The 14051-nt window shown below is 52.7% G+C and overlaps 1 protein-coding gene across 2 annotated transcripts in view; it reads right to left on the bottom strand.

Annotated features, from left to right (window-relative positions):
• The window catches only part of FGL1 (fibrinogen like 1), a 340864-nt gene that overhangs the window by 215337 nt on the left and 111476 nt on the right, over window positions 1-14051 (bottom strand). For both annotated transcript variants that reach the window (XM_078678112.1, XM_078678111.1), the window contains one exon: window positions 10659-10818. In XM_078678112.1, the coding sequence (XP_078534238.1) occupies window positions 10659-10818 (160 nt within the window). The remainder of the gene's footprint in view (window positions 1-10658; window positions 10819-14051) is intronic.

The raw sequence follows: 14051 nt of genomic DNA, 5'->3' as shown, positions 1-14051 counted from the left end.
CTGCACTCACTCTACAGTCACTCTGCACTCACTGTCACTCTGCACTCACTGTCACTCTGCACTCACTGTCACTCTGCACTCACTGTCACTCTGCACTCACTGTCACTCTGCACTCACTGTCACTCTGCGTCACTCTGCACTCACTGTCACTCTGCACTCACTGTCACTCTGCACTCACTGTCACTCTGCACTCACTCTGCACTCACTGTCACTCTGCACTCACTGTCACTCTGCACTCACTGTCACTCTGCACTCACTGTCACTCTGCTGTCACTCTGCACTCACTGTCACTCTGCACTCACTGTCACTCTGCTGTCACTCTGCACTCACTGTCACTCTGCACTCACTGTCACTCTGCACTCACTGTCACTCGGCACTCACTGTCACTCTGCTGTCACTCTGCACTCACTGTCACTCTGCTGTCACTCTGCACTCACTGTCACTCTGCACTCACTGTCACTCTGCTGTCACTCTGCACTCACTGTCACTCTGCACTCACTCTGCACTCACTCTACAGTCACTCTGCACTCACTGTCACTCTGCACTCACTGTCACTCTGCACTCACTGTCACTCTGCACTCACTGTCACTCTGCACTCACTGTCACTCTGCGTCACTCTGCACTCACTGTCACTCTGCACTCACTGTCACTCTGCACTCACTGTCACTCTGCACTCACTGTCACTCTGCACTCACTCTGCACTCACTGTCACTCTGCACTCACTGTCACTCTGCACTCACTGTCACTCTGCACTCACTGTCACTCTGCTGTCACTCTGCACTCACTGTCACTCTGCACTCACTGTCACTCTGCTGTCACTCTGCACTCACTGTCACTCTGCACTCACTGTCACTCTGCACTCACTGTCACTCGGCACTCACTGTCACTCTGCTGTCACTCTGCACTCACTGTCACTCTGCTGTCACTCTGCACTCACTGTCACTCTGCTGTCACTCTGCACTCACTGTCACTCTGCTGTCACTCTGCACTCACTCTGCACTCACTCTACAGTCACTCTGCACTCACTCTACAGTCACTCTGCACTCACTGTCACTCTGCACTCACTGTCACTCTGCACTCACTGTCACTCTGCTGTCACTCTGCACTCGCTGTCACTCTGCACTCGCTGTCACTCTGCACTCGCTGTCACTCTGCACTCGCTGTCACTCTGCACTCGCTGTCACTCTGCTGTCACTCTGCACTCACTCTGCACTCACTCTACAGTCACTCTGCACTCACTCTACAGTCACTCTGCACTCACTGTCACTCTGCACTCACTGTCACTCTGCACTCACTGTCACTCTGCTGTCACTCTGCACTCGCTGTCACTCTGCACTCGCTGTCACTCTGCACTCGCTGTCACTCTGCACTCGCTGTCACTCTGCACTCACTGTCACTCTGCACTCACTGTCACTCTGCACTCACTGTCACTCTGCACTCACTGTCACTCTGCACTCGCTGTCACTCTGCACTCGCTGTCACTCTGCACTCGCTGTCACTCTGCACTCGCTGTCACTCTGCACTCACTCTGCACTCACTCTGCACTCACTGTCACTCTGCACTCACTGTCACTCTGCACTCACTGTCACTCTCCACTCACTGTCACTCTGCACTCATTGTCACTCTGCCCTCACTGTCACTCTGCCCTCACTGTCACTCTGCCCTCACTGTCACTCTGCACTCACTGTCACTCTGCACTCACTGTCACTCTGCACTCACTGTCACTCTGCACTCACTGTCACTCTGCTGTCACTCTGCACTCGCTGTCACTCTGCACTCGCTGTCACTCTGCACTCGCTGTCATTCTGCACTCACTCTGCACTCACTCTGCACTCACTGTCACTCTGCACTCACTGTCACTCTGCACTCACTGTCACTCTGCACTCACTGTCACTCTGCACTCGCTGTCACTCTGCACTCACTCTGCACTCACTCTGCACTCACTCTGCACTCACTGTCACTCTGCACTCACTGTCACTCTGCACTCACTGTCACTCTGCACTCACTGTCACTCTGCACTCGCTGTCACTCTGCACTCGCTGTCACTCTGCACTCGCTGTCACTCTGCACTCACTGTCACTCTGCACTCGCTGTCACTCTGCACTCGCTGTCACTCTGCACTCGCTGTCACTCTGCACTCACTCTGCACTCACTCTGCACTCACTCTGCACTCACTGTCACTCTGCACTCACTGTCACTCTGCACTCACTGTCACTCTGCACTCACTGTCACTCTGCACTCACTGTCACTCTGCTGTCACTCTGCACTCACTGTCACTCTGCACCCACTGTCACTCTGCTGTCACTCTGCACTCACTGTCACTCTGCACTCACTGTCACTCTGCACTCACTGTCACTCTGCACTCACTGTCACTCTGCACTCACTGTCACTCTGCACTCACTGTCACTCTGCTGTCACTCTGCACTCACTGTCACTCTGCACCCACTGTCACTCTGCTGTCACTCTGCACTCACTGTCACTCTGCACTCACTGTCACTCTGCACTCACTGTCACTCTGCACTCACTGTCACTCTGCCCTCACTGTCACTCTGCTGTCACTCTGCACTCACTGTCACTCTGCACTCACTGTCACTCTGCTGTCACTCTGCACTCACTGTCACTCTGCACTCACTGTCACTCTGCACTCACTCTGCACTCACTGTCACTCTGCACTCACTGTCACTCTGCTGTCACTCTGCACTCACTGTCACTCTGCACTCACTGTCACTCTGCTGTCACTCTGCACTCACTGTCACTCTGCACTCACTGTCACTCTGCTGTCACTCTGCCCTCACTGTCAATCTGCCCTCACTGTCACTCTGCCCTCACTGTCACTCTGCCCTCACTGTCACTCTGCACTCACTGTCACTCTGCACTCACTGTCACTCTGCACTCACTGTCACTCTGCACTCGCTGTCACTCTGCACTCGCTGTCACTCTGCACTCGCTGTCACTCTGCTGTCACTCTGCACTCACTGTCACTCTGCACTCACTGTCACTCTGCTGTCACTCTGCACTCACTGTCACTCTGCACTCACTGTCACTCTGCACTCACTGTCACTCTGCACTCACTCTGCACTCACTGTCACTCTGCACTCACTCTGCACTCACTGTCACTCTGCCCTCACTCTGCACTCACTGTCACTCTGCACTCACTCTGCACTCACTGTCACTCTGCACTCACTCTACAGTCACTCTGCCCTCACTGTCACTCTGTCCTCACTGTCACTCTGCCCTCACTGTCACTCTGCCCTCACTGTCACTCTGCCCTCACTGTCACTCTGCACTCACTGTCACTCTGCACTCACTGTCACTCTGCCCTCACTGTCACTCTGCACTCACTGTCACTCTGCCCTCACTGTCACTCTGCACTCACTGTCACTCTGCACTCACTGTCACTCTGCACTCACTCTGCACTCACTGTCACTCTGCACTCACTCTGCACTCACTGTCACTCTGCCCTCACTCTGCACTCACTGTCACTCTGCACTCACTCTGCACTCACTGTCACTCTGCACTCACTCTACAGTCACTCTGCCCTCACTGTCACTCTGCCCTCACTGTCACTCTGCCATCACTGTCACTCTGCACTCACTGTCCCTCTGCACTCACTGTCACTCTGCACTCACTGTCACTCTGCACTCACTGTCACTCTGCACTCACTGTCACTCATTGTCACTCTGCACTCACTGTCACTCTGCAGTCACTGTCACTCTGCAGTCACTGTCACTCTGCAGTCACTGTCACTCTGCTGTCACTCTGCAATCACTGTCACTCTGCACTCATTGTCACTCTGCACTCACTGTCACTCTGCACTCACTGTCACTCTGCACTCACTGTCACTCTGCACTCACTGTCACTCTGCACTCACTCTGCACTCACTCTACAGTCACTCTGCACTCATTGTCACTCTGCACTCACTGTCACTCTGCACTCACTGTCACTCTGCACTCACTGTCACTCTGCACTCACTGTCACTCTGCACTCACTGTCACTCTGCACTCACTCTGCACTCACTCTACAGTCACTCTGCACTCACTGTCACTCTGCTGTCACTCTGCAATCACTGTCACTCTGCACTCATTGTCACTCTGCACTCACTGTCACTCTGCACTCACTGTCACTCTGCACTCACTGTCACTCTGCACTCACTGTCACTCTGCACTCTACAGTCACTCTGCACTCACTGTCACTCTGCACTCTACAGTCACTCTGCACTCTACAGTCACTCTGCACTCACTGTCACTCTGCACTCTACAGTCACTCTGCACTCACTGTCACTCTGCACTCACTGTCACTCTGCACTCTACAGTCACTCTGCACTCTACAGTCACTCTGCACTCTACAGTCACTCTGCACTCTACAGTCACTCTGCCCTCACTGTCACTCTGCACTCACTGTCACTCTGCCCTCACTGTCACTCTGCCCTCACTGTCACTCTGCCCTCACTGTCACTCTGCACTCCCTCTGCACTCACTGTCACTCTGCACTCACTCTGCACTCACTGTCACTCTGCACTCACTCTGCACTCACTGTCACTCTGCACTCACTCTACAGTCACTCTGCCCTCACTGTCACTCTGCCCTCACTGTCACTCTGCCCTCACTGTCACTCTGCACTCACTGTCACTCTGCACTCACTGTCACTCTGCACTCACTGTCACTCTGCACTCACTGTCACTCTGCACTCACTGTCACTCTGCTGTCACTCTGCACTCACTGTCACTCTGCACTCACTGTCACTCTGCTGTCACTCTGCACTCACTGTCACTCTGCTGTCACTCTGCACTCACTGTCACTCTGCACTCACTGTCACTCTGCTGTCACTCTGCACTCGCTGTCACTCTGCACTCGCTGTCACTCTGCTGTCACTCTGCACTCACTGTCACTCTGCTGTCACTCTGCACTCACTGTCACTCTGCACTCACTGTCACTCTGCACTCACTGTCACTCTGCACTCACTGTCACTCTGCACTCACTGTCACTCTACAGTCACTCTGCACTCACTGTCACTCTGCTGTCACTCTGCACTCACTGTCACTCTGCACTCACTGTCACTCTGCTGTCACTCTGCACTCACTGTCACTCTGCACTCACTGTCACTCTGCACTCACTCTGCACTCACTGTCACTCTGCACTCACTGTCACTCTGCTGTCACTCTGCACTCACTGTCACTCTGCTGTCACTCTGCACTCACTGTCACTCTGCACTCACTGTCACTCTGCACTCACTGTCACTCTGCACTCACTCTGCACTCACTCTACAGTCACTCTGCACTCACTGTCACTCTGCACTCACTGTCACTCTGCACTCACTGTCACTCTGCACTCACTGTCACTCTGCTGTCACTCTGCACTCACTGTCACTCTGCACTCACTGTCACTCTGCTGTCACTCTGCACTCACTGTCACTCTGCACTCACTGTCACTCTGCACTCACTGTCACTCTGCACTCACTGTCACTCTGCTGTCACTCTGCCCTCACTGTCACTCTGCTGTCACTCTGCACTCACTGTCACTCTGCACTCACTGTCACTCTGCACTCACTGTCACTCTGCTGTCACTCTGCACTCACTGTCACTCTGCACTCACTGTCACTCTGCACTCACTGTCACTCTGCACTCACTGTCACTCTGCACTCATTGTCACTCTGCCCTCACTGTCACTCTGCCCTCACTGTCACTCTGCCCTCACTGTCACTCTGCCTTCACTGTCACTCTGCCCTCACTGTCACTCTGCACTCACTGTCACTCTGCCCTCACTGTCACTCTGCACTCACTGTCACTCTGCACTCACTGTCACTCTGCACTCACTGTCACTCTGCAGTCACTCTGCTCTCTGCTGTCACTCTGCACTCACTGTCACTCTGCACTCACTGTCACTCTGCTGTCACTCTGCACTCACTGTCACTCTGCACTCACTGTCACTCTGTTGTCACTCTGCACTCACTGTCACTCTGCACTCACTGTCACTCTGCTGTCACTCTGCACTCACTGTCACTCTGCACTCACTGTCACTCTGCTGTCACTCTGCACTCACTGTCACTCTGCACTCACTGTCACTCTGCACTCACTGTCACTCTGCACTCACTGTCACTCTGCTGTCACTCTGCACTCTACTGTCACTCTGCACTCACTGTCACTCTGCACTCACTGTCACTCTGCACTCACTGTCACTCTGCACTCACTGTCACTCTGCCCTCACTGTCACTCTGCCCTCACTGTCACTCTGCCCTCACTGTCACTCTGCCCTCACTGTCACTCTGCCCTCACTGTCACTCTGCCCTCACTGTCACTCTGCACTCACTGTCACTCTGCTGTCACTCTGCACTCACTGTCACTCTGCTGTCCCTCTGCACTCACTGTCACTCTGCTGTCACTCTGCACTCACTCTGCACTCACTCTACAGTCACTCTGCACTCACTGTCACTCTGCACTCACTGTCACTCTGCACTCACTGTCACTCTGCACTCACTGTCACTCTGCTGTCACTCTGCACTCGCTGTCACTCTGCACTCGCTGTCACTCTGCACTCGCTGTCACTCTGCACTCGCTGTCACTCTGCACTCACTCTGCACTCACTGTCACTCTGCACTCACTGTCACTCTGCACTCACTGTCACTCTGCACTCACTGTCACTCTGCACTCACTGTCACTCTGCACTCGCTGTCACTCTGCACTCGCTGTCACTCTGCACTCACTGTCACTCTGCACTCACTGTCACTCTGCACTCGCTGTCACTCTGCACTCGCTGTCACTCTGCACTCACTCTGCACTCACTCTGCACTCACTGTCACTCTGCACTCACTGTCACTCTGCACTCACTGTTACTCTGCACTCACTGTCACTCTGCACTCACTGTCACTCTGCACTCACTGTCACTCTGCACTCACTGTCACTCTGCACTCGCTGTCACTCTGCACTCACTGTCACTCTGCACTCACTGTCACTCTGCACTCTCTGTCACTCTGCACTCGCTGTCACTCTGCACTCGCTGTCACTCTGCACTCGCTGTCACTCTGCACTGGCTGTCACTCTGCACTGGCTGTCACTCTGCACTCACTCTGCACTCACTCTGCACTCACTCTGCACTCACTGTCACTCTGCACTCACTGTCACTCTGCACTCACTGTCACTCTGCACTCACTGTCACTCTGCACTCGCTGTCACTCTGCACTCGCTGTCACTCTGCACTCGCTGTCACTCTGCACTCACTCTGCACTCACTCTGCACTCACTGTCACTCTGCACTCACTGTCACTCTGCACTCACTGTCACTCTGCACTCACTGTCACTCTGCACTCACTGTCACTCTGCACTCAGTCTGCACTCACTGTCACTCTGCACTCAGTCTGCACTCACTGTCACTCTGCACTCAGTCTGCACTCACTGCCACTCTGCACTCTCAATCTGCACTCTCAAACTGCACTCTCAATCTGCACTCTCAAACTGCACTCTCCACTCTCAATCTGCACTCTGCACTCTCAAACTGCACTCTCAAACTGCAATCTGCACTCTGCACTCTGATTCTGCACTCTCAATCTGCACTATCAATCTGTACTCTCAATCTGCACTCTCAAGTCTCATACTGCACTCTCAAACTGCACTCTCAAACTGCACTCTCAACTCTCATACTGCACTCTCAAACTACACTCTCAAACTGCACTCTCAATCTGCACTCTCAATCTGCACTCTCAATCTGCACTCTCAATCTGCACTCTCAATCTGCACTCTCAAACTGCACTCTCCACTCTCAAACTGCACTCTGCACTCTCAAACTGCACTCTCAAACTGCACTCTCAAACTGCAATCTGCACTCTGCACTCTGATTCTGCACTCTCAATCTGCACTCTCAATCTGCACTCTCAATCTGCACTCTCAAGTCTCATACTGCACTCTCAAACTGCACTCTCAAACTGCACTCTCAAACTGCACTCTCAAACTGCACTCTCAATCTGCACTCTCAATCTGCACTCTCAATCTGCACTCTCCACTCTCAAACTGCACTCTGCACTCTCAAACTGCACTCTCAAACTGCACTCTCAATCTGCACTCTCAAACTGCACTCTCAAACTGCACTCTCAACTCTCATACTGCACTCTCAAACTACACTCTCAAACTGCACTCTCAATCTGCACTCTCAAACTGCACTCTCAAACTGCACTCTCCACTCTCAATCTGCACTCTGCACTCTCAAACTGCACTCTGATTCTGCACTCTGATTCTGCACTCTGATTCTGCACTCTGCACTGCCCGTAGTCCCATCACACGCAGGCGGCTATGCCCGAAAACAAATGGAAGCGCACTAGCTGGTAAAACAGTCCTGAGGGTTAATGCTCCTGCTGCTGAGGTATGGGTGTAGCCTGCAGGTCTCAGGGAAGAATCCAATGGACAAACCTAGGTGAGCGACTGTACATTCTCTAAGCTCCGTGTTTAATTTGCAGATCACACCCTCGTATCCGGGTAAGATAGCTCAGTTGGTTAATGTTGCTGCAATCTTTGTATATTCACGAGGCAACAGGGTTGAACGCTGGTCGAGTACATCAGTGAGTTAATGGTTCTTCAGCCAGTGTCTCCTTCTGCCCATGGTTACGAGGAGCCAAAGCAGGGGCCAGGCCCACCCAAATGTGAACTTTGGCCCACCCAATCACGGCAGAAGAGGCCACGGAGAAGGCACCTGTTAAGTGCTCCATCAATCTCAACGTCAGCATGTCGAAATGTTGTTTTCACCGTCTTTAAAATTGAAAATGGGTTTTGGGGTTAGAGGTGAGAGAGGAAACAAGTTAACAGGGACAGCCAAGCTCAGGCTCTGGCTTGGCTCTTAGAGCCATGCACAATCCGAGCCCTGAAAATGTTTGCTATGTAAAACATATAACAAACATCATGTAATTTGTTATTTATGGTGTAGTTTTCTCAACTATTGGGTGAAACCTGACGATTTTATATCTCTGCAACTGTAATGTTAATTGTGCTTATATAGAGCTTCATGCCTCTGACGCGTCGCCAAAGCGCTTTACCGAACGGGTACCATCTGTGAGGAAGTGCTTGATCGCAATAATTTGCAGAGGTCTTGTGGGAAGAGTTTAGTGTCACTCATGAGTGACTGACCAGAGTGGCCCTCTTATTCTGTCTGTTCAGTAGTGGAGAGAAGAGAGTGAGTGATAGCGGACACATGGTTTAACATTAGTTGGTTTCTAACACACACACGCCCGCTTGTAAGTATGTTAAGTTGCATGTGGCTGCTTTGAAACGGGCATCTGTTACCCAATTCGAAGCGCTCCATGGTGCATCTAGCCAGCTCCTAGGCACTCTTTATTGCATCTGTCCTGTTTCGCCGATACAGATGAGGGAGGGGGCCTGTCTCAGCGCCGGATGAGTGAGGCTAATGAAGCCCTTTCCCGGCCTGGCATGCAGCAGCTGCGCGCTGAGCGCTGCTGAATGGTGAACGCGCCCGGCCATCTAGATTCACTTACGGAGGCACCCTGACAGCTCCTAATTATAATTAATGTACTTCTTTGCGCGCACACGAACGAAAAATGCCCAACATGGCGGACGGAAACTACATTTACCCTATCACTTCAAGCCTATTAAAACGACACCACAACGAAGACGAATCACTGGCCAGATGACAGAACACACTAAGGAATGTGTGGAATTTGTCTCGCCAAAGCCCTAGGAGATACTTTTTTTTTCTCTTCTTTAACATTAGGATCTCGAAACTCCTCCCACTTACGTGGGCGGAGGCCTCGCCCTAAAAACAAGTTGTTGCATTTTACTGCCTACTTAACCTCGACGTAGACGTATCATAGATAATGTCATATCAATACTGCTCTTATAATAAATGTCTTTATAGTCTTGTGACTTTGCTTTCCCAAAGGAGGACACAAGCACTGTTTTGCATGCTCTTAACAAAAGCGGAGTGATTTACTGATCGACGAGTCTCGGCCTCCTGCTATCTTCACTCCTACAGTTATCGCTCATACCAAACTTAAAGGATCATTTTAATGGGGGGGAGTGGTTGTTATTGTGTTCTCCTTATCGCTTGCTGGCCAGCCGTCCACGCAGTTATGTCAGGGGTGAGGCAAACAAAGACGCCAGGACTGTACCATCAATCTCCCAGAGCGGCGAGAGCGTGAATGACGCAGCATTCAATGGTAGCGCCGGACAGATCGGATCTAGAGGTGACCCAGGAGGCCTGAATGCAGGCGTCACTCTCTCCATTGTGTTAGGTGACACCCGCCAGTGCAGGGATTGGTCGGGACTTTAGACCAGAATTGTACCATAATAAGTCAAGTCAAGGAATGACAAAAGAGCGGGGACACGTAAAGACAAGGATGTCACAAAGAAGGAAAGGTCAGTGCGACCAGAAGCACTTACTGTACACTCCTGTAAATTCAATTAGTCCCTAGCACTAATCTTCTTATAATTACACTCTCTGAAATAGAAAACCCGAAACTCCAAATATATATGTATGTAAATAAAACAAATACAACAAAGACAATGGTAAAATAAAGATCTCAAATAAATATGTTTGAAGCAGAACATTATTAGATCGTTGGCACCTGAACTGCCAGTAAATGTAATTAAAAGCCCCATCCATCTTAGTATGATTTTCTGGTGCCCATCAGACCTGGTTCACACATTACAATCCCCGCACCCACCTGTCGAAGGATTGGCTGCCATCCGAGCGTCTCTGAAGCACAGTCCAGCCCCCTCCTTCGGACATGTCACAGAAGGCTTGGAAGGCACTGGGGTTCCGAAGAGGTTTAATCTTATAAAATCCACTCCGTCGATGCCCACTGTTGAAAATCTCTGCACAATCTGCTCCAAAAAAGAGATACATGTAAAATAAATCACTCAGATCCAATATGGAATACACACGAAAAACAGAAATGTCGTTAAAATCATATAAATGTGGCTATCGGATTCAAAGGCAGATAATATATTGTTAATTTGTTTTCTTACCATATCACTATCATTCTTACTATTAATATTATTATTAATAATAGGAAGAATGATAAGAAGGGGAATACCACATCTGCCTCTGAGTGTAATAGGATAGCCTCTTGCATGTAATTTTGTTGCCATTTTTATACTGTTACTATTATTGTCAATTATAATGACAATATTCGTCAACATCATCATCGTCCTGCTTTGCTACCCTATAGTCATAAATCCATAGTCCAAAACACTCACTGCAGCTATCTATGGCCTTTCTGGTGGGCGGAATAATTATAAACAGTGCTTTAAATGGGCCGGTACTCACAGGTAATGAGTACAGGCACTTCTTGTTTTTTCCAAGCTGAGTACTGGCACTTCTCCAGTGCCAATGAGAGTACCGGTACTCAGATTGGACTGATGCCTGAGGGCCACCTGTGGCCCGTTTATTTGGCAGCATCTTGCCGTTTTGGCATCTGTCAGTCTCATTCAAATGAAAGGCCTGCTGGAGGCCTGCCGCATGGGCAGGTGCTTAGCTTCTAGATCATGGGTACTCACAAACTTTCTCTCGGGGGCCAAATTTACAGTGTGGTTTGCGGCCGAGGGCCGCACCGGTGGGGGCGGGATCAGAGGGGGAGGGGCGGGGCGAAAGCAAAACAAAATTGTGACCATGAGGTTAAACACAGGTCCCTGCAGCAGACACCTTCATCCACTGAGCCACCAGCAAACACACATCTTTCTCTCTCTCCCTCCTTCTCTCTCGCTCTCCTTCTCTCTCGCTCTCCTTCTCTCCCTCCTTCTCTCTCTCCCTCTCTCTCCCACCCTCTCTCTCCCTCTGTCTGCTTCCCTGTCTCTCCTTCCCTCTCTCTCCCTCCCTCTCCCTCCCTCCCTCTTCGTCTCCCTCCCTCTGTGTCTCCCTCCCTCTGCGTCTCCCTCCCTCTGTGTCTCCCTCCCTCTGTGTCTCCCTCCCTCCCTGTCACCCTCCCTTTGTGTCTCCCCCCCTCCCTGTGTCTCCCACCTTCCCTGTGTGTCTCCCTCCCTGTCTCCCACTCTCCCTGTGTCTCCCTCCCTGTCTTCCACTCTCCCTCTGTGTCTCCCTCCCTGTCTCCCACTCTCCCTCTGTGTCTCTCTCCCTGTCTCCCTCCCTCCCCCCTGTGTCTCCCTCCCTGTGTGTCTCCCTCCCTGTCTCTCTCTCTCTCTCTCCCACTCTCCCTCCCTCCCTGTCTCCTGCTCTCTCCCTGTCTCCCACTCTCTCTCTGTCTCCCTCCCTGTCTCCCACTCTCACTCTGTGTCTACCTCCCTGTCTCCCACTCTCCCTCTGTGTCTTCCTCCCTGTCTCCCACTCTCCCTATGTGTCTCCCTCCCTGTCTCCCACTCTCCCTATGTGTCTCTCTCCCAGTCTGCCACTCTCTGTTTCCCTCCCTCCCCCTGTGTCTCCCTCCCTCTGCGTCTCCCTCCCTCTGTGTCTCCCTCCCTCCCTGTCACCCTCCCTTTGTGTCTTCCGCCCTCCCTGTCTCCCACTCTCCCTGTGTCTCCCTCCCTGTCTCCCACTCTCCCTCTGTCTCCCTCCCTGTCTCCCACTCTCCCTGTGTCTCCCTCCCTGTCTCCCACTCTCCCTATGTGTCTCCCTCCCTGTCTCCCACTCTCCCTATGTGTCTCTCTCCCAGTCTGCCACTCTCTGTTTCCCTCCCTCCCCCTGTGTCTCCCTCCCTCTGCGTCTCCCTCCCTCCCTGTCACCCTCCCTTTGTGTCTCCCTCCCTCTGTGTCTCCCTCCCTCTGTGTCTCCCTCCCTCCCTGTCTCCCACTCTCCCTGTCTCCCTCCCTGTCTCCCACTCTCCCTCTGTCTCCCTCCCTGTCTTCCACTCTCCCTCTGTGTCTCCCTCCCTGTCTCCCACTCTCCCTCTGTGTCTCTCTCCCTGTCTCCCTCCCTCCCCCTGTGTCTCCCTCCCTGTGTGTCTCCCTCCCTGTGTGTCTCTCTCTCTCCCACTCTCCCTCCCTCCCTGTCTCCTGCTCTCTCCCTGTCTCCCACTCTCTCTCTGTCTCCCTCCCTGTCTCCCACTCTCACTCTGTGTCTACCTCCCTGTCTCCCACTCTCCCTCTGTGTCTTCCTCCCTGTCTCCCACTCTCCCTATGTGTCTCCCTCCCTGTCTCCCACTCTCCCTATGTGTCTCCCTCCCTGTCTCCCACTCTCCCTATGTGTCTCTCTCCCAGTCTGCCACTCTCTGTTTCCCCCCCCTGTGTCTCCCTCCCTCTGTGTCTCCCTCCCTGTCTCCCACTCTCTGTTTCCCTCCCTGTCTCCCACTCTCTGTTTCCCTCCCTCCCTCCCTCTGTGTCTCCCTCCATGTCTCCCACTCTGTTTCCCTCCCTCCCTCTGCCTCCCTCCCTCTGTCTCCCTCCCTGTCTCCCTCCCTGTCTCCCGCTCTGTTTCCCTCCCCCCCTCTGTGTCTCCCTCCATGTCTCCCACTCTCTGTTTCCCTCCCTCCCTCTGTCTCCCTCCCTGTCTCCCTCCCTGTCTCCCGCTCTCTGTTTCCCTCCCCCCCTCTGTGTCTCCCTCCCTGTCTCCCACTCTCGGTTTCCCTCCCTCCCTCTGTGTCTCCCTCCATGTCTCCCACTCTCTGTTTCCCTCCCTCCCTCTGTCTCCCTCCCTGTCTCCCACTCTCTGTTCCCTCCCTACCTCTGAGTCTCCCTCCCTCCCTCTGTCTCCCTCCCTCCCTGTGTCTCCCTCCCACTCTCTCCGTTTCCCTCCCTTCCTCTCACCAGTGTGTGTGTGTGTGTCAGCCCTCAGCCCGGGCAGCAACAGGTTCCTCAGCTCACGCACAAACAGCCGCACCAAGTACTTCACGGGTCTTTAAAAGACCATTAAAATGTTAATGAGGCCTTTGTATTTCACCTCTTCTTAGGCCCCTGCAGCTCCCCTCTGACAATACTGGAATCCCCCGGACCCCACTGAGCTGAGTCTGAGTCCGCTGCTGCGGCTGTATTTGCGAACACTATTGATTTTTTTTTTGAGCACAGGTGTCTGCAAGGTCCGCGGGCCGCCCAGGAAGGCTTGCCGGGCCGCCACTGGCCCGTGGGCCGTACTATGAGTAACCCTGTAGATGGAAGCTCTTATTGTC

This window comes from Lissotriton helveticus, chromosome 2_2, assembly GCF_964261635.1.
Source record: "Lissotriton helveticus chromosome 2_2, aLisHel1.1, whole genome shotgun sequence".
Lineage (NCBI taxonomy): Eukaryota > Metazoa > Chordata > Amphibia > Caudata > Salamandridae > Lissotriton > Lissotriton helveticus.
The sequence above is the reverse complement of the archived record's forward strand: the minus strand, read 5'-3'. Positions and strand labels throughout refer to the sequence as shown.